Source organism: Cuculus canorus, chromosome 22 (genome assembly GCF_017976375.1).
Source record: "Cuculus canorus isolate bCucCan1 chromosome 22, bCucCan1.pri, whole genome shotgun sequence".
In the NCBI taxonomy this organism is placed as follows: domain Eukaryota; kingdom Metazoa; phylum Chordata; class Aves; order Cuculiformes; family Cuculidae; genus Cuculus; species Cuculus canorus.
In genome coordinates this window covers 429,964-450,490 of record NC_071422.1, presented here as the reverse complement: position 1 = coordinate 450,490, position 20,527 = coordinate 429,964, and the positions used below count along the sequence as shown (strand labels likewise).

At 51.7% G+C, this 20,527-nt stretch overlaps 1 protein-coding gene across 1 annotated transcript in view; it reads right to left on the bottom strand.

Moving 5' to 3' along the window:
- Window positions 1-338: 338 nt before the first annotated feature.
- Window positions 339-20,527, bottom strand: part of PTPRU (protein tyrosine phosphatase receptor type U) — a 60,530-nt gene continuing 40,341 nt past the window's right edge. Inside the window, 5 exon segments of the mRNA XM_054086277.1 lie at window positions 339-3,818; window positions 6,766-6,901; window positions 7,988-8,145; window positions 10,334-10,459; window positions 17,889-18,029. Coding sequence (XP_053942252.1) covers window positions 3,756-3,818; window positions 6,766-6,901; window positions 7,988-8,145; window positions 10,334-10,459; window positions 17,889-18,029 — 624 coding nt within the window. The 3' untranslated portion in view covers window positions 339-3,755.

The window sequence follows — 20,527 nt, the reverse complement described above, 5'->3', positions numbered from 1 at the left end:
GACACCCCTGCTGAGGGCTGACTCCACAGCCCAGAGGAAACATGCACACCGAGATTCTTCCCAAGTGCACTTCTTGATTAAATTTGCATTATCCCCTTTCTATTATTTATTGGTAAAATGTAATTACCACATCCTTCACGAACCTTAATTAAAGATGAAAAACAGTCCTGACAAGTCAATTAGATTTTTTTTTCTTGGTCTCCATTAAATTAAGACTCAAATGTTACTGGAAATGTTTAATATCACAACACATTTAACTGAATGTTGCTTTGTAATAAATAAATCGCTGCAGACAATGCACCTTTCTTCTTCTGAAGGCTTTCCTTACACTAGGATTTCATTTTCCACCTGGGTAATGCACTGAGTTTCTTCTTCCTTTGTAACACCTTTTTCAGCAGTGGGAAACACCCATTGGAAGATTCACCTGAAGTTGTGGGCATCCAGGGTGGCTGGCAGGTCTTGCCCAGTCCAAGATCTCACCACACAGCAAAGCTCTGCAAGCACATAGCAACCCCACCTCCTCTTTGTAGTGATGGGCAAACACGGCTCCTCTGGGGTTTCTGCAGACCTAGAAGTTGACCCTGCAAATGCACCCCCCTAAAATACCCTCAAAAAGCAAAATATGGCCAATACAGAGGTCTTTTCTACAAGACTCCTGGTGGGTACCTCCCTATATCACAGCTCCTGGATCAGAGACAGCAAAAGAAATCCAGAGGCCATCACAAATTTGGAACATTTATTTATGCAACCGATTTTCTTCAAAGGAAAGAAAGCCAAAAATAAGAATAATAATTATTAATAATAATAAAAACCCAGTTAACAACAGCTGGATGTGCACGGTCCAACCCACAGCGGATGTGTCCCTTCTTTGCCACCCCTCCCTTTGTCCCACCGCACCGTCCCCCTCATGGTACCAGTCCCTTTGGCGGCAGCGCTTGGATGCTGCCAGCTTTCGGGGGCACTTTTTCCACATAAAGACAAAATCGTTCCAATTTGGTGTTTTTCTCAGGTTTTACCTTATTTTTTTTGTTGTTGTCATTTTGTTTTTATTAAAATAAAAACACTCCAATCTGTAATACCAATAAACATTATCCATCTTAAGAACAGTATTTATAGTTTTATATATATATTTCTATATATATCTTTCTATGTACAGGATGTCCTTGCCTCATGTCACATGAGCATCTCAGTAGGAGTTGGAGATGGGTTGGGTTTTATAGCACTTTGATTTCAAAGTCTGCCCTTCACAAGAGATGTCCTAAAACTCCCGAGACATCCAGCAAGGAGATACCAAAAAAAACCCCAACCAACCAAAAAATCTGGCTTTTAAAACATATATACAACTCCTCCTATTTCTGTTGTCACATTAGGAGTAAATGGGGTTTCAATTTTGCTTTTTTTTGGCCTTTCTGGCCACACTTTACCTGCAAAGTACTGGGGAATGCTTCTTCCCCACGGACTCCAGGGAGGACGCGGGTGGCCCAGGCTCTAGGATGAAGAAGCATCGTCCCTCCAGCCCCCAGGCGCTGGGGCTGAACAGTGCAACATCCCATCCCCAGGAATCTCAGAGGTTCAGCTCAGACATTTTCATACAAAACCAAACAACTTCTGCACTCTGGAATCTCTCTGCACCCACCACACAGCACCTTCCCTGCCGCATACTGGGGCAGCACAGACACGGCTACAGAGAGAAGGGGATAGGGAAAAGGATGCTAATTTATTCCAAGTCAAGGCTTGTGATGCGAGTAACGGTGGGACCAGGTACTGGTGTAACTGGGCCATTCTGGTGGGGTAAAAGACTATTTGGTCACAAGACAGCATGGGCACATGGCAGGGTTCGACAGTAGGGGTGAACATGAAGGGGAATAATGTTGTAGAGCCCTTGGAATAAGTTATTGTCTGGCCACACGAATTCTTTGGCGAGCACATGGGAGAGCCAAGTGTTGGGGTAAAACCTCCAGATGCTGCTGAAATCCTCCTCACCACCCCCAGGTGTCTGGAAGGCAGCAGGTGGGACATCCTCCAAGGTGGGGAAACGACACTCATGTTGCTCTCCTGCACCCCTGGAAGGTGGATAGGAATATCTCCTGCGTTTGCTCATACAGAGTGCGACAATGATGGCTCTGCAGCCTTTGTGCTGCAGATTGGTCCGGCCAAACAGCATCTCCCAAAGCTCTGAGTCATGGTTAGGGTCTGAACTCAGCTCCCCAGGGAGAGGGATCCCCAGCCTCCAGACAAGGCAGAGAGGGGAAGGTTCCCCTGCCCTGAGGAGCTGGAGCTGTAGGATGTGAGGGAGGAAGGACAGGGTTGCCCACATCCAACTTCCAGCATACGAAGGATCATTTCTCATCTGTTCTCTTCCATTCCCCCAAAAATAACTATGATGGGTTCTGCCTGGCCCCTCAAGACAGAAGCAACCTCCCCTTGTTTCCTTAGGTCTCCAAGGCAGATCCCTGACCTGCATCCCTCTGGTTGTACCTTCTTGAGGCCATTTGCAGGGAGAGAAAACCCTGACTGCAGCCCGATTACAACCAGGCTCTCCCCAGTAAGCAGACACGCCTATAATTATTATTACCCCAGATATAAAAAGTGACATCTTACACTCAATCAGAGCAAGATGAAGCCATAACACTTTCAGGTACCTTCAAATAGCCACCCCGGTATGCTTGGACTGCCTGTGCCCAGCCTCAAAGCACTGCCACAACTCAGGGCTTCAGCACAGCTTGCCCCACATCAATGCCATCACCAAAACCACCATCCTGCTTCACCAACCCCAGCAAAAGCCTTGGGGCAGCAGCCAGGAGGCATATGGGATGGACCCGAACTTTGAGGATTTAGTTCCCGCGCACCGAAGGTGTCTCGTGTAGGGATCCACACGAGAAGGGTTAAAAATGGACCCATGGGCAGTGCCTTTGGGTTAGCCCAGGTTGAATTAATTGCTACAGATGGAGAAGACAGTGCAGAGAACCATCGCTTCAAAAGCTTCGCAAAGGCGTCAGGAGGGGTCTGGGTCGGTCCCTGCAGAGGGACATTGCATCCCCAGTGTTCCCTGCACCACATTGTAAGACCAGGCAGGCACAAAGCCCAAACATCCACCTCCTGTCCCTCGTCTCTGCTCTGTCCAGGGCTGGATACATAAAGGGTTGCAACTCACAGAACTCAAAAAACGAAGATCAAACTCATGGTGTGAACAGGCAGAAACTCAAGATCTCCTCACAGGGTCCTTGCTCTGGCTCAGAGCATGGCCACACCAAGGGCAAAACCTGACGGCAGCTGTCTGGGCTCCTTGGAAGAGCAGCATCAACTCCACGTAAAAAGCAACGTATCTTCTCCAAATATCCATCCTTTCCCGCTGGGAAACGGCCTCCACTCCTTCTGTTGTCCTTCTCCCCACCCTGGCCTCCTCTCCAGCTGCTTTAGAGATACCCAGGCAGCACCGTGGGGCCACATCCTGCACATGTTGACCCCACAATGATGACTCAAAGCAAAGCACGGACAGGACAAGTTGTGGCACTCAGCCTACAGCCACTCGGATGCATTTGGGGCAGGAAGAAAAGATGGAAGGCAGAGGATGAAAATGGGGAGCAGCCAAAACGTCCCCATGTCCATTCATTTTTCTTGTTCTGATGGGTTTTCTCATCGGATCCTTCGCTGTTTCCCTCCTCACCTTCAGCACTAACGCAATGTTCGAGTGCGAAACACATGGTTGGCATGTCCCCTGTGCAAGCCCTTGCTGCCGCTGCCCTGGCAAGGTGCTATCTGGTCTCCAGGGAGTCCAGATATTCCAGTGCTATGTCATAGCAGAAATGATACTGCTCCTGTTTGGAGAGAGAAAAGAGGATGTGATGATCCCAAGGAAACAATTTCCCAAAGCGATCCCTTATCAATGCAAAATAAGATTCAGCAGCACTACAGGAAAAGCCTGGAGGGTATCTATGGGATGAACACAGGCGCCAGCCTTCGTTGGGGGCTGTGTCCCTCTCCTGTCCCCTGTGACAGTCTTGATGAAGCAACAGCAGTGAGAAACTGCTTTTGGCAAACAACCCCTGTTGCTGGGGAAGGGGGACAAACGATTCCCCAGATCCAAAGGCACTGCACGAACAGAATGTCCTGCATTTTGGGAGCATGCAGCACCTTTGCCTCCTCCAAAGGCAGGACAAGGACTGTGATGTCCCCTTTGCCTCCTCCAAAGGCAGGACAAAGACTGCAATATCCCCTTTGCTTCCTCCAAAGGAAGGACAAGGACTGCAATGTCCTCTTACTGTGAAAATATATTTTACTCTCTGCACCAGGGTACAAACCATGCAGCATCAGTGCAGGGCTCCAACAACCAACCCTTGTCCATATCACCCACCACAACCACCCCAGTGACTGACATGTGTCAATCAGATGGTGGCAGAGCCCTGAGAATGATGGAGTCTAGGGTCACAGGCATCTGAAATAAAACCCCAGGCATGAAATTGAGGAGTTCAGCAAAGGCAGCAAATAGGGAGCACGCCTTGGCAAGCAGCCACGCACAGACTGGGCGTGGGACTGCTGGAGACACCCTGTTCTGCCTGCCAGGACCTTTCCCATCACAAATTCTCCTGCTGCAGATTAAAAAAATGCCATTTTCCACCCTTGGCAGAGATTTGGCCTGGACATTTGTTTTGCATGAGGTAGAGACATGAAGGGAAGTCCATGAAGTTTTCACTTCCAAAAATCCAAATTTTCTGAAGGAAACAGCCCAAAAATGAAGATTTTGGTGCTCAGGTCAAAGTTTAACCTGTGACAGCCAGACCAGAGCCAAGGGGTGTGGGTGGGAAAGGTCTTCTTCAAGCCCACAGTGGGACCAGGATCACTCTCCCACCCTTCCCCTTTGTTGAGAGCTGCACACGTGCCAGCATCCTCCACCCTTTGCTCCCCCCAGAGCTCGCTCCCAAGATGCAAAAGGGAAAGCCCAGCATGGCTGAAACTGGGCTTGTGAAGGCCAGTCTCATCCATCCCTGTTCTCCTTTATTGGTCCTGTTCTTGTGCTCGCCTGTCCTCGTTCAACAACAGCACAGAAAGCTATGGGAGCTCCGCCCCTCAAGGTCTTTCTTGTAGTTTGGGGCCCAAAACTGAGCCCAGGATTTGAGGTGCAGCCTCACCAGCACCAAGTGCAGGGGGACAATCCCTTCCCTGTTCCTGCTGGCCACACCATGGCTGATCCAAGCCAGGATGCTCTTTGCTTTCTTGGCCACCTGGGCCGCTGCTGGCTCATGTTCAGTTGCCACCAACCAGCACCCCCAAGCCCTTCTCTGCCAGGCAGCTTTCCAGCCACTCTTCCCCAAGCCTGGAGCTTCACAGGGCTGTTGTGACCAAAGCACAAAACCCAGCACCTGGCCTTGTTTTGCTCCTTCAAGCATCCAACAAGCAAAACCAGCCAAAGCGAGGGAAAAAAATCCAAATAAATGAAGTTTCTGATGTCGCTGCAAGTGCTGGGACATTGTGGGAGCGTTCCAGGTGTGACAGCAGGGGGGAAAGGGGAGAGCTCATCTCCTGAGATCCTCGGCACTAGCACGGGGATTGCAGCCTGAGCACTGGCACGAAAATCCTGTTATCCCCAGTGGTGTGTGGGCAACTTCTCGGGGATCCCACGTGGGAGCAGGCAGTAGGGGAGGTTTCAAAGCGAAGAGGCTGCAACAGCTTAGATTTAAAACACATCACGCTTTTTGGATTAAGAAAAGTGATTGTTCCCATTTATCATCATATAAAAATAACCCCCAGAGGCAAATAGAGGGGAGATGCATGGGCAGCGGGAAACCGCTACACGCCAGCTGCTCTCTGCTGGGCTGCAGCTCTTTACACCAAGCAAGGATCCGGCCTCCAAGTGACTCCAGTAGATTGGGATTCCCAGAATAGACAGTTCAGGTTAATTTGAGGCTGGAGGACACTTGTGTCCTGATGTGAAATGGTGCCTTTCTTTAATACCTTTGCAATTTAGCCCAATGGGTCTGGTGGCTTCATGCTTGTCACATCATCTTTCCATTATCTGCATCCCTCCCTCTGCTCCCTATCCCCTCCCTCATCTTCTCCTCCATTTCAATTCCTAATGCAAATCACATCCTCTCCTCGAAACCATTTTGCAACTGAGGAATTTTATAATCTAAACAGGGTAAATATTCCCACTGACTTACTTTTAAAACATCACCAGGCACCTGCATTCCTCCCCCACAGGGACGGACACACACTTCCTCCATCCCCTGTCCTCTTATCAAGGGCCTGAAAGAGGACACGGGCTTTTCACCCTGACCTGCTGTCACCTCCAGTCATGAAACATGGCTCCATCACTGCCCGCAGCAGCTTGTCCACCAATTAATTTAACTCAAAACACAGTTTCCCTTTTATATTTCTGACAGGAATTTGTCTGACTCCACCTCGGAGCTGCTCCCGGCACTGCAAACCCTCTGAAGAGCTGCAATTACATCCCGTGAATTAATGCGAACCTGCCTTATTACTCCTGGGAAGAATTTCTGACAAGCCCAGCGCTGATGCCAAGGACATGTCAGCACAGTGAGACGAAGGCAAGCCCGAGGCTCCTTTCAAGAGCCGCCTCACCTCCCTGTCCGCCCCAGCCCATAGCGCAGCACTGACACATCCACTGAGACATGCCCTGCATGAGGATGCTCATCAGGATTTGGGATGGGAAAGGGAGGTAAACAACCCCCAGCATCTCTCGTCCCTGATGGAAGGGTGCATGGGGACCAGCAGCCACAATGGACACCGGCTACGTCTGGTGCTTACCAAGGTCTCTACCATATTTGGCTTATAGTTGCGGAGGGTCTTTGCAGCGTAGAAAACATCTGCCATGTTGTGACACTTGATCATCTCCAGAATCATGGTGGAGGCACAGAAGGTGCCACTCCGGCCACCTCCATTCCTAGTGGAAGAAACACATGTGTCAGTGGTGAGAAGACAGCATTAGGGCATCTTCCTGCATCCTTTAATTCCCTCCTTTCTCTGTCCCTCCATGCATCCCAGGAGACATTCCAGAGCAGGGGCTCATACCTCAGAGTGCCCCCATACCGGGGGATCTCAACCAGACCCACACGGTGGCAGAAGCTATGATCCTGCCCCCAGATTCTCATGAGAGCCACAACAAACACCTTTTTTTGCATCACCAGGGCTGGATTTTTATACATCTGGGCTCAGTTTCCAGCCCTGCCAAGGACTGATTCCTCACGTGACCTTGGGGAAGCCACTGTATCCCTCTCTTCCCATCTGCAGGGTGACCGTGGGCTAATGACCAGTTGGGTAGTGCTGGCTGGAGGAACCACCCCACGTTTCACCCAGTGCAGAGCTCACTGGTTACCTCCCCTCATCCTGGGCCGAAACCATCCCACACCATCCTGTCTGATCCTTGGCAGCAAAGGGGACTGGAGGAAGAGAGACCATGATGCCAGTGTTTCATAAAGCATGTTCTCAAATTATCCTTCAGCTAATGAAGATGGACAAGGCTGTAATTAATTTTTGATTAAAGGCTCGCCTGTTGTCTGTACCAATCTGAAAATGTGCTAGGTCCCATCCGAGGAGAGCACACATGTGTGTTTGTGCGAGTCAATCCCAGCTGGGAGGAGGGGAATGGAGCATGTCCACCTTGATGAGAAGCAGGCAGTGGGAGGTGCACAGCTCCTGTCACACCCCTCTGCTGCTACACACACAGGACCTGAGGACAGGGCTGGGACCTCTGCCCAGCCCTGCTCTAAGGCAGGATATCAGGAGGAGCAGAGGAGATGCTGACAGCAGATATCACTCCCCTTGAGCATCCAACTCACAGAGGAGGTTTGACACAGTGACCACAAGGTGCCTCACCCAAGACTCGTTTTGTGGGAGAGATAACACCAGCTGAGCACAAAGGCACCCCAGTGAGGGCTTTCTAGAGGATTTCCAGGCAGCACTGTGGACATGCAAGCTGCTGGCATCTCCCCCCCGTGCCAAAGCCCGCTTCTCTCCAGCTGCCACTCACAGGCAGTGCACCACTGTCCTGCCATCACCACTCTCCTTCTGCCACCTCTCCACTTGGGCCAGGAGGTTCAGGAAGGATTTCTTGGAGTCCGGAGTGTCTCGATACGCTGACCACCGCAAGTACTGGAAATGCCGGACCATTAGGTGCCCCTCCTGCAACTAGAGAAGCAAACATCATCAGCTTGAACCAATGGGCTGCCCCCATTTGCCTTCACAGGAGATTTCATGGAGGGCAAGAGAGGTTTGCCATGCATTAATAGTAGAGGAAGAGAGGAAAACCTTTCTCAGTGCTTTAAGATGGATGGTTTGGCTCTCTTCTCCTTAGCTCACACTGACCCACTGGTTCCACCATCCTATCCTCCTCCACTGACACGGTTTGTTCTAACTCACAGCATCTCAGGCTGTCTGTGTATCTCCCAAAGCCTGCTACCAGACCCCTGAGCCTCCCCAAGGCTTCTCCAACACCTCCTTGTCTTGCACACAGAAGATCCCAAGGAATGAGTTGTTGTGGTCGTGGTAAGCCAAGAGGCTGAGGAGAAGCTGCTGCCTACAGAGGCGGGGAGCGGTGGAAGCGCGCCTTAATACCCTGGTAATCTGGTTAGTGTTATAATCTAATCTGTTTATCAGGCTCTAGGAGGAAGATTACATCCACAAAGCTAAATGAGGCCAAGCTTTAATCAGGCAGATTGCCTAGAAGTACCTGGAGAATCAGGAGTACCTGATGGGATGAAACCATGCACCCCACACTCCAGATGCATCACAAGGCTCGGTGGCACAGGTTAGGAGCACACATGGGAGGAGAAAGTTGGGATCAGACACATCTCCAACCAGCAGTACCGGGTATTCCTGCAGCTCTGCAGGGAGCCCTAGTCTGGCGAGTGGGTGCTGGGGGCATTTGGTACCCACTCCAACCAGCAGATCCCAAACTCATGAGCGCTTTTCTGAACCTTCTGGGTAGCTCCAATGTGGATCAGCAACGTCGCTGGGAGAGGCTGACCTTTCTGGGCTCACGCTTTTGCTTCCAGCTGGAAGCCAGGAAGGCAGAGGAGTAAGATAAAACAAATGAGTGGAGTTAAAACAGGAGAAAACTCCTCTGGTAACCCAGGAAGGAAAGTTTTGGCATCTGTCTGGCTCTGGAGGAACTGTGACACCTGCAACGCCCAGCTCCCCTCCAGCCAGGAAGGCCTGGCAAGAAATGGCTCTTTTCATTTACCAGCATTCCCAGAGATCTGCTCCCTGGGGAAATCTTTTCTTAGATCCTGAGATTTCAATCACGCTGCAGTTTAATGTAGCAGAGGGTATGTTCTACCACCTGAGAGCAAAGCACTTTTAGTGAAGAAAATGCCAGATGCTCCCACGGAAAGTATGAACCAAAACCCCCTTTATGTTACATGTCCAGATAATCAGGATTTATCTCCTCCAACCCAGCTCCCATGCTGAAGCACCCTTTCCAGCCAGGCCATCAGCCAAGCCACACGCTCCCTTCCAAGCTCCCTAATTCCCATCTGCCCAGTGACCTCCACTGGGACATTGCCCTCGGCCTCTTGGCAAACCCTCAAAAGATTTAAAGACCTCAGGGATGCCACCTCTTCATGGCTGGCTTTTGTAGTTAAATCTACTCTTTTTCCACATAAAGACATGCACCTACATGGGCTGTCCATCTCAATGTCCCTGTCCTTTCTCAATGTCCCAAGCTAAAACAGCCAAGCACCAATACAACAAGGTCAACAGGTAAAAACCTGCGTGGACTTTCTCACCCCGCAGGCAAAAAGGACTCTGCTGGTCCCAGGGTTGCTGTTATGCCCACGTGGAGAGTCTCCATCCTGTGACACGTGTGGCAGGGCAGAGATGGTGCTCCAAGCAGGATGAGAAAGGTCTTCCTACAGAGTTACTGGAAATCTTGCAAGGAGCTATGAACTCCAGAAAGGCTGGATGGAGCCAATGGCAGTTTTACAGGCTCTTCTCTGCCAGCAGCAAAGCTGGGGCTGCATCTTCTGGAGGAACTGGATTAGGCTCAAGCTGACACAGCATCTACCGCACCATTCTGCAGGTTTATATGGCAAATTACATGGCTGGGCAATGCCAAGCTCTAGGACTACACGGCCTCACTACATACATCATCCTTCTGTTCTTCAGGGGAGGTCTTTGCTCATATAAAGAAGTTCTTGGTGATGCTCCAGCCCTTCCCCAAGGCAGCAGCTGACAAAAGCAATCCATCCTCTGCACACAAGCTCACCCAACCTGGACCTCTGCACTGGGAGATGCTTGGGGGGGACCTGGGCACCGACACATGTGAAATCCTCCCAACCACTCTTTGCTGGCATGGAGCCAGAGGACAGATCCTCACCCGTGTGATGTTCTGGACTCGGAAGAGACGGGACACGATGTCCTCATCCGCCACTCTGGAAATGTACTCCACCTCCATGGGGCCGTACTGCTGGAGGCCCGGCTCAGGCCAGTACTGCAAACAGGGCTGTGGAGAGAAGGAGGACAGCTCACCATGATTGAGGACGTGCACTGGGACAGGGGGAAAGGGCATCATACATCACAGACAACATCTGGAATGGAGCAGTTGGTGTGGGACACCAAGAAGGGCTTCTTCTTGGAGGGCGACCCCAAGATGGGATGCTGGACCCACAATGCTGTTACTCACGCAGGACTCACAGCAAATTTCTGGATGGAGGATTCCTCAGAGGGATCAAAGCTGAAAGGTCAAGTCCACCCCACAGCATCCGTACAGCCCCCTCCCAACTGCAGAAACACAACTGATGCTCCTGGCGATGATCTTTGCTGGTCCAGCATGATGCAGGATGGTCCCTGCATTCACAAGCACGGGCCAACCACGTACTGTCATGGAGCAGGGTTTGGCTGCTTCAAGTCCACTGTCCCACTGACTTCAGAAGCAGTTCTACCATCAGGAGCAACAGCAACATGGGACAACAGTTCCTCTCTCCCCCTGGCCAGGACGTCCCTCCAAGCCATTAGCGATCCTAGCATGCAGCCCAGGAAAGGGCTAGGGAGCGACTCCTGCTCCCCTGCACGTGTCCAGCCTGGCACTGATGAATGGCTCAGTCCAGGGGTCACAGATGCAATTGTTTTCCCACCGTGACAGCTGGGAAATCAGCATCGACACAAAATATATGATGTTTGTCACCGCACTTTAACAGGACATTTAGCATTTCAGGACATCTAAGGGCTTGGGCCAAACTGTATGGCAAACATGTTTGAGAAATAATTGGTTATTAATAGGGGCTATAAATCTCCACAATCTCTGAGCCTTCTAGACTCAGAGCTACAATTTGGATATTAAAACTTCCTTTGGCAAGACGTAGTTCAAGTGAGGGATCTACCCTCTAAGTCACCTTTCAGGGCTGCCTGCTCTAACGGTTGATTTATTACCTGTTGGTCGTAAAATGGTAAACATTTAAGATCCAGCTAAATATTGTAACACAGACATCCCTGAAGAATAGATGTCCATAGAGAGTGGCAGGGCTGAATAATGAAGAGAAATGCCACAGATCCCATTGGATGGTGCCCAGGGACGGGGACATGGGTGAGGGTGGGAGCATGCACCTCCTGCGAGGCTGAAAGGCATTTCTGCACCATGGAATGAAAGAACAGGTGGAGAGAAAAATAAAATGGGGTTTGCTGCCTCCTTCCCTGCCGCGGTCCTCTGCAGCTGTGGTAAGCTGAGAGCTGGTGTTTGTGCTGCAGAGGGGAGATGTTGGATAGCCACAGCAGAGGGACAGTACTGGGTGGCACTTCAGCAGAGGGTGGCACTGCTGAATGGCTCAGTTTTTGAAGAGGCACTCGGTCACTGGCTCCTCTTCCATTTCATGCCGGTCATGGCTGAAATCCCAGAGCGTGGGTTATTCCACAGCAGAGGGCACGGGCATTTCTGCACGGGAGGGAAGGTTCCCAAGGGAAGAACTTGACCTCTAAGGCACTTTGATGTCTGGCGCTGCAGCCTGGCCCACTCCTCCCTGGGGACCAGCTCCAAGGGACAACGGGACACAGTGCTGCCCTAGCAGGATGTTCCAGATGCAAACACAGGTTGATTCATTCTTAGCTCAATCCCACGCTCCCAATGGAAAGAAAAGAGGGCTTTTAAGAACTTGTGCTGTCTTCTACCTCCTGTCACCAGAAGACATGTGCCAGACGGTGAGGTCACTGTTGAGCCCAGGACACTTGTTGAGCTGCTGCCCGGGCATCAGACACCACAGCCCTTCAGCCCGCTGACAGGCAGGACACAGTCTTGCTGCTCAGGGAAAGGGACGAGCCCCGAGCTCGAGCAATGAGAAATAACATGGAGTCACCTTCGCCAGACTCATCCTCTGACATGGAGGAGCCTAGTTGGGTGCCTTCATCTTCTCCCAACCACGCAGGGCGTGATATGGCGGCACCCAGGGATGCTGCCAGCGCACCTCTCTCCAGAGAGAACTTTCGAAGTAGGCCTGAGGAGTGCAGAGTCCCCAGCCTTCGTTATCCTCTCTGGGAGGACAGCTGTGCCAGCAGGTTCCTCAAGCAGCTCTGGCAGATCATTTGCAGCCATCACTTCCAGTCAATCTGGTGGGTCAACAATGGCAACTGCATCGTGATTCCTCTTCCGCGAGGAAGTGCTGGGGAGGAAGGTCTTTCCAACAGAGTCCATGGGAGACTTCATCCTCCAACTGAACCTCCATGGATTCCAGCTGATGGAAGGAGATTCTGCCATCTCCATCTCCGTGGAGGAGCTGCAGGCCATAGTAGCTGCAGGATCTTCTCTGGGCAGGGTACACGAGTTCCTCCCCCATTAGAGAACCCTCAAGACCTTTGGTGGGGAAAGGGTCACGTTCAGGTAGAAGAAACCTTTCCCAGGCAGGTGGGGAAGAGGAGGGTGGGAGCACACGGCCCGAGTTTGTCTCAGGGTCAGGAACTCCCAGTGCAGGATTTTGGAGGAGCAGAAGCGCTGACCAAAGGGCTTTGGTTACTGCTGTGAAAGGCAAGCACAGTGCCGTCACTGGGGCTCTTTTTGTGCTCGCTTTCTATCCGGCTACACCAAAAGTTCCCATCCTGTGGCATCTGCTGAACGCTGACAAGACACACATCAGCATCACGCTATGTCTGACAGGTGCATTCCACGCTGTGGGGGCTGAAAACCAGTGGTATTTGGGGTTCTCCACCATTTTTCAGGCTTGGAAAACCTTATGCTTCTCTGCTCCCACCTACCAAGAACCCCGGCATGCTCAACTACTTACAAAAGCTTCATCCCAACATTTTATTCAGTCTAAGCTGGAGGTTTCACAGCCCACCGAGAGCCCTTTGTTGTAGCCATGGGTGTCTTTGCCGAGGCAAAGGCTTGGCTAGAGAATCTCTGTCTTTGTCCTTCTGGAAATGATGGCACCGACTCCTCTCCTTTGCCTTCTGCAGCTGCACTTCTTCCATAGCCCCTTCTTCCGGAGAGATCAGCCCGACCTCCTCGGGACGTGGGCGCAAAGCCCCGGGGAAGGAGAGCGAGCCCCGGCTGCAGCCCCACGCAGCCCCGGGCAGGAGGACGAGCGCTGGAAGAAGAGACAAGCAGATGCTCTGGCGGCGGATGGGGCTGCGGGGGAGAACGACTCCCATAGACGCGCAGGACTCAGCCACACAGAGACCGAGCCGTGGGCTGACCCAGATGCCCCGAGCACCACTGCTGGTCCAGCCTCGGCCAAACGGCGCCGCAGCCACAGCCCTGAGACCATCCTGGAAGCGGCTCTGGCTCCATCCGTGGCATCACCCCAGCGCCGCACACCTCCTGCCCCACGAGGCACTGAGCCCCCTCAGCACCCAGCTCAGCGGCCCCGTTCGCTTCCTTGGCTGGTCAGCAGGATGAGCCCACCTCAACACCACGCTCCGGAGCCAGCAAGGGATGCACTGCAAACACCTCGTGCCGCTCCCGTGCCACAGCCACCGCACAGCCCATTGGCGGCAGGAGCAGAGGAGGAGGAGAAGGATGAGAACAACTCCCAGAGCCGCGCAGCCCCCAGACCCGCAGCGACCGAGCCATGGGCTGACGCAGATGCGCCGAGCATCAGTGCCAGTGCAGCCCTGGGCAGACGGCGCCGAAGAGACAGCCCCAAGAACGTCCAGGAGGCGGCTGTGGCTCCATCTGCACCTTCGTCCCAGCACCGCACACCTCCTGCCCCACTGTTCTTCAGGCCCCCTCCACGCCCAGACTGGTGGCCCGGTCCAGCTCCCGACCAGGTCCCTGGGGCCGCTGCCCTTCCATTCTGCCCTCCGGCACCTCAAGCCGCTCCCGTGCCACGGCCACCGCACCGCCCAGCTCGCGTCTTCCAACACTGCCCGACCTGCTACTGCCCACCAAACGACCCGGCTGCCCGGCACGGTGATGGGCGGTGAAAGGGGTCGGGCTGGAACCGGCAGCGATCTTGGGCAGCGAGCAATGTTGTGGATGTAGGAACACGTTCGCCTAGGAATAAGGAATAAAACCGTGTTTGTTGGTGTTAAAACCCGCTCTTTTCACATTGCCTTGTCCTGTCTCTGCAGTCTCACAGTCGCTCTGTTGACACCCGGCGTCACCTTCAGGGTGGGAAGGGTTTGGCCCCAGCCCCCAAAGGCCAAGGACCCAGGAGTGTAGGGGAATGGAAAGGAGATAATCGCAGGCCGGCTGAGTTGAACTTCATTACTGCAGCCGTGGGATCCTGAGAAGAGGCCAATCACTGAGGCAGCTGCTGACGAGGTCATAAGGGTGTATAAAGCCCCGCGTGGCAGAGCAGTTGGGGAGAGCGCTCCAAGGAAGACCCCTCAAAGGAGGAGCTGGGTACTAAGAGAGAGCGCTCCGAGAGAGAGCAGCGGAGAGAAGGCGAGAAAGTTAGGGTGCTCCAAGGAGGAGGAGCTCGGAGTTAGAGCAGCACCCAAACGGAGGCCGGGTCGAACCCAGGAGGTGGCAGAGAACAGCGACCGGGAAGAGAGGTCCGGCTATCCGCGGCCCAGGAGCGCTGAGCACAAGCCAGCCAAGAGCCAACTGGGGCTGCTCCAGCAGCTGCACCAGCACCCAGGGCCACTCCAGCCAAAGCAGTGCCCCAGAGCTCCTGGGGAGCAAGTTTTATAGACTGAAACATATCTAATCACGTCACGAATGTTGGAAACACTAATTCTGAAATAACTTCCACTTCTACCAAACTAGGTGTTGAAAACTTTGGGCTTGTATCACGGTCTGTAGCAGAGGACACTCTGTCCATTCCGCATTTGGGTTTTCTGAGCCAGTAGTCTCCAGAGTGCAGTGTGCAAGGTAATCCAGACTGTAGGAAGGAAATATTTGACCTTCTATTTATTTTCATGTTATTTATATATTTTCATACAAAGATGGTAGATTCCCAACAAGAAATGACTTCTTTACATGTAATGAGACAGGGAGCAACCATGCAAATGTCTTGCACCACATGAAGATTTGCTACTCATCTTGCAGCAAAGGGCTTAAAAGAGCTGTCAAATTGAAAGCAGTTCTATTTTACAACTAGACAAGCAGCTGCTGTCAGTAGTACACTACCTGGCAGATACTGTCCAAAAGCCAAACATTTTAAGGTGCCTGTTCAAGGTGAAGGTGCCTCTTGAATAATGAGGGAGAAAGTAACTGCTTTTTGAAAAGAAATAATACCAGGGAGAAAGTGTTCACTAAAAACCCCAAAATGCAAGACCTTTTTGCAACCACAAAGTTTGCAAGCAGAGCTGGCTGACAGCAGGGAAGGTGCACGTCTACCAGCAAAGAAAAGCCTTTGCCTAAGCAGTGGACGGATTGAAAAATGAATATTGGGGTTTAGTGAGCACAGTCAACTATGTGCTTCTTCCATTTGCACCTATATAAAAAATGTTTAAAATGTAAAAAATGTTAAAATGTTTTCAATAATTGTTCATCTTTATCACCTACTTTTTAAATTTCTACTGCCTGTGTATGCCGTACAGGATAAGTCCAGCCTTCCTGGACTCCTTTGCCTTTCAGGGCTGCCTCCCAAGGGACTCTCAGGCTCCTGAACAGACCAAAGTCTCTGGAAGCCCAAGAGAGCAGTTCTGCTGACCCCTTTCCTTACTCCTCAAAGAATCAAAATATCTATAATTTCATAATCATTGTATGGAAGACAGCCTCCATCCACTACATCACCACATATCCTTCTCTGTTCACAAACAAGTCCAACGCGCACCACCTTTACTTGGCTCATGAAGGTCTCTTCCACATGCTCCAGGAACCTCCTGGGTTGTTTCCACTCTGCTATATGGTGTTTCCAGCAGATACGTGGCAAGTTGAAGCCCGCCATGAGAACAAGGGCTAACAATCATAAGAATTCTCCCAAGTGCTTATAGAATATTTCATGTTTCTTCGTCTTGGTTGGTTGGTTGGTTCATAACGGACCTTGTTGGCCTTTCCTATGATTCTTACGCATTAATGCTTGACCCTTTCATCACCATTGTCAACTCTAGACAGTCAAAACCACCCCATCTGCTGGAAGGGGCCTCTCCAATGACCCCAGTCACACAAATACACTCGCTTCAGCATGCCCATGGGCAGACAGCTTCGTTGAACACAAATCTGATCTAAGAGCAACTCCTCTGAGCGACCACACATGCTGGGAAGCATCTTGAGGCCAGCTCTGCCTCTTCTCCTGGCAAACCTCTACAAGGCAAGAGACTCTCCAGGACATTCCTCAATGCTCAGGATCTGCTTAATGTCACGCAAAGGTCCTTGGAGCACATGGCATTAGCTCAGCATGGAGGGACGCACGGGTGTGGTCCTCAGCTCTGCATGTGTCCCACATATTCATATATATAAATAAATACCAGAATTATTTACACACCAGTCAGTACAAGCACTGCATCCAGCTCTATCCTTGCAACAAATGACAGAACTGCCTTTTCAGGTCATTGACATCGAGTATATGATCTCAATTTGTAAAATAAGGCAGCTAATGAAGTCTCCTCCAGACATCCATTAAGAGTCTATAATGCTAATTTTATGTAAAAATCCAATAAGTTTCCTCACTGAGTTAACATTACAGACTTGTAGCAGATTCTTACATCCACTCCAGTGGTGGCAGGAGCACTCCAGGCACTTCTCTGGGAGCAGTGCACAAGGGGAGAAAAGCAAGGCAAGGCTGAGGGTGGCCTTTCACTCTCTGCCTTCTGTCCTCTCTCTCCCCCACATCACAGGGGACACCTCCCCTCCAGTTCAGCTGATCTGCACATCCCATCACACAGTAAAACCCACCAGACCACTGCTTTGCAGCAGGCTGATGTATAAAGCAGTGCTCACAAGCCACCTCAGAAGACGAAAGTGGGAAATCATCTTAAAATCATCATGTCATCAAATCACAAAATGGTTTGGGTTGGAAAGGACCTGAAAGCTCATCCAGTTCCATCCCCCTGCCATAGGCAGCGACACCTCCTACTGGACCAGGTTGCTCCAAGCCCCATTCAACCTGGCCTTGAACACCTGCAGGGATGGGGCAGCCACAACTTCCCCGGGTAACCTGGGCCAGGGTCTCCCCACCCCCACAGGAAAACATTTCTGCCTAAACCTTCTGTGTCTCAGTTTCCCCTTTGTAAAAGTATGCTAAAAATCACTTCTTTATAATGACAACTTGTCATTAATCTTGTCTCTCTGAGGCATCTACAAAGATTATGATACAGTAAAGCAACACCAACACAACACCAACACAATGAAGCCAGGCTGAAGACATCCCTGTCTCCAGCTGGGCAGCTCTGTGCTTAAAGGGAATAAAACCTGAGTGCCACAGCCAGTCCCGTCTCTCTTTGCATGGGAGAAGTAGACGATCGAGCATGGCAGGGGCTGCAGTGCTGCCAGGATGGATGGAACAGAAGGATAGATCCACCCGTGGGGCCAGCACAGTTCCCAGGGCAGCGGCACTCACCCAAGCGGAGTTGGACTGGTTGAGCTGGTTGAGCATGACGATGGAGGTGCAGCCATAGTCGTACACCAACCGCCAGAAGTCGGTGGTGGTGTTCTGCAGCGGGTGCAGGGTGACAATGAAGGCAGCGCTCTTGGTGTAGCTCTGTAGAGAAGGAAGATAAGCACCATTAAGGACATGGCAGCAGTGCTGAAGCCACTGCTGTTGCCCCCCAAAAAACCAGTGCAACCACAAGAAGAATGACATCAAAGCCATCTTCTCCATGCTTCCCTGACACAGCCTTGGTCCTGCCATGCCTTGGTGCCAGGGAAATGCTATAAAAACAGGTCTAAGTGATCCCTGCCCTTGGTCAGGATGAAAGCACCAGCTTTCTGCTCTCACAGGAAAGGACATTTTGCACAAACAGCTAGGGAAAAGATGTCCCCTTTGAGGTGACAACAAGTAGAAGCCATGCCTGCCAGATGGCCCCAGCCCACAGCTCTGCACCCAGGCCCCAGAGGAAAGCATCACCCACAGCATCCCCACTACCCACAGTGCCCCAACACCACCGAGCACTGAGAGCAGCAAAGAGACAATCACTGACCTGGGCTCAATGGGATTCAGGGAGAGGAAAGGAAACCCCTAAACAAAAGAATCCTACAGGCTATAAGAAGGAAGCGGGGCAGGGGGGAATTACTGTACTCATTCGTGCCTTGAATGAGATTTGTTCCCTCGGTCACCCTGCCACGAGCTTGCCAAGGGTCCGGGAGCCCCCAGCCGAGCTCCACACTGCATCAGACTACACATTTTAGCTTAAGCCTCTTGAGATACAGGAACAGAGCAGAAAATGTTCTGTGGCCATGAATTAGCACAGCTCCTGGAAATGCCTTTATTGGACATTTCCCCCTGCCCTGTCCGTGGGGCAGCAGTCAGACCCCCAGCTCTCGGTGAGAGCTTTCCACCTTCAAGGAGGGTGATGAGAGCAGCAGGGTGAGGGGGATTTTATCAGAAGGTGCCCAAGCTTCCCTTGGCACCTCCAATCCTTTGGCACCGGTGATGGCAGCCAGCATGGAGCAGAGTGTGGCTCTGCCAGCCTGCACAGTGCTCAGCACCGCTGACGGGCAGCACAGACCGATCTGATCTGACAGATGGACAGACCACCTGAGCAAATCACTATGGCACTTAAAAAAAATTAGACTACTATTTTTTCCACCCAAAGAGGGAAATGGGTTTTATCCCTTCAGAGAGAATTACATCCAAAGGGGTTTTTCTCTCTATTCTCTGACCCCATAGCAGAGATTAAGGGAGGCTCAGTGATGCATAAAAATAAAATGGATATGCAAACACTAAGCAAGCTGAAAACAAAGCTCCCATCCCACCACAGTCAAAGCCTGCAGCCAACACGTGCTGCTCCCCAGCCACCACCTCTGCTTTACAAACTGCTTTTTCCTGCGAGAGCAGGTAGCAGGGAGACAAAGCCCTCCATGGGCTTTTTACCATGCGGTAAAAGGTGCAGGGCTCAGCCTGGTGTGAGGGCTCAGTTGTGACCTTGGGGAAGGTGCTCAGGTTGCAGCGGGGTTCAGCGCTACATGTGCAAAGCACCTCAGTTCATAGCAAGGAGAGGAAAGTAATTTCAGTGATAAAAGACCCATCACTTGGTACAGGCTTGGAGTCCACAGCATCATCTTCACCCTGCTCTGCAGTTGTTGGCAGGTAGGAAACAGCTTCATTGTTACAGGTGTCATTTCTGACTGCAGCAGGGGATGTGCAGTGGCTGTAGGACCAGTTTGGAGCCCTCCCGAGTTGCAACAGAATGGGCAGGAGGATGCATGGCATCAAATGCTCTAACACCAACCCTTCCCAGAGCTACTTCTCTCTCCTGTGCTCCACTTTCACGGAATCACAGAATGGTTTGGGTGGGAAGGGACCTCAAAGCCCATACAGTTCCACCCCCTGCCATGGGCAGGGACACCTCCCACCGGATCCAGTTGCTACAAGCCCCATCCAACCTGGCCTTGAACCCCTCCAGGGATGGGGCAGCCACCACTGCTCTGAGCAACCTGGGCCAGGGCCTCCCCACCCTCATAGCAAAACATTTCTGCCTAAGATCTCATCTCATCTCCATCTCCCCTCTTGCAGCAGAAAACCATTTCCCCTCATCCTATCCCTGCACTCCCTGATCAAGAGCTCCTCCCCAGCTTTCCTGGAGCCCCTTTCAGCACTGGCAGCTGCTCTAAGGTCTCCCCAGAGCCTTCTTTTCTCCAGGCTGAACAACCCCAACTCTCTCAGCCTGTCCTCATGCAGGAGGTGCTGCAGCCCCCTGACCGTCTCCTTGGCCTCCACTGGACTCACTCCAACAGCTCCGTGTCCTTCTTGTGCTGAGGGCTCCAGAACCGGATGCAGGGCTCCAGGTGGGGTCTCACCATAGTAAAGCAGAGGGGCAGAATTCCCTCCCTTGCCCTGCTAGTCCCACTGCTTTGGGTGCAGCCCAGGACATGGTTGCTTTCTGGGCTGTGAGTGCACATTACCAGCTCATGTTGAGCTTCTCATCCAACACCCCAAGTCCTTCTCTTCAGGGCTGCTCCCAACGCAATCAAACAAGGTTTTGCTATGAAAAGCCACTCAAGACATTTCAAACCGGCCTCTTCACTCCTCACAACACA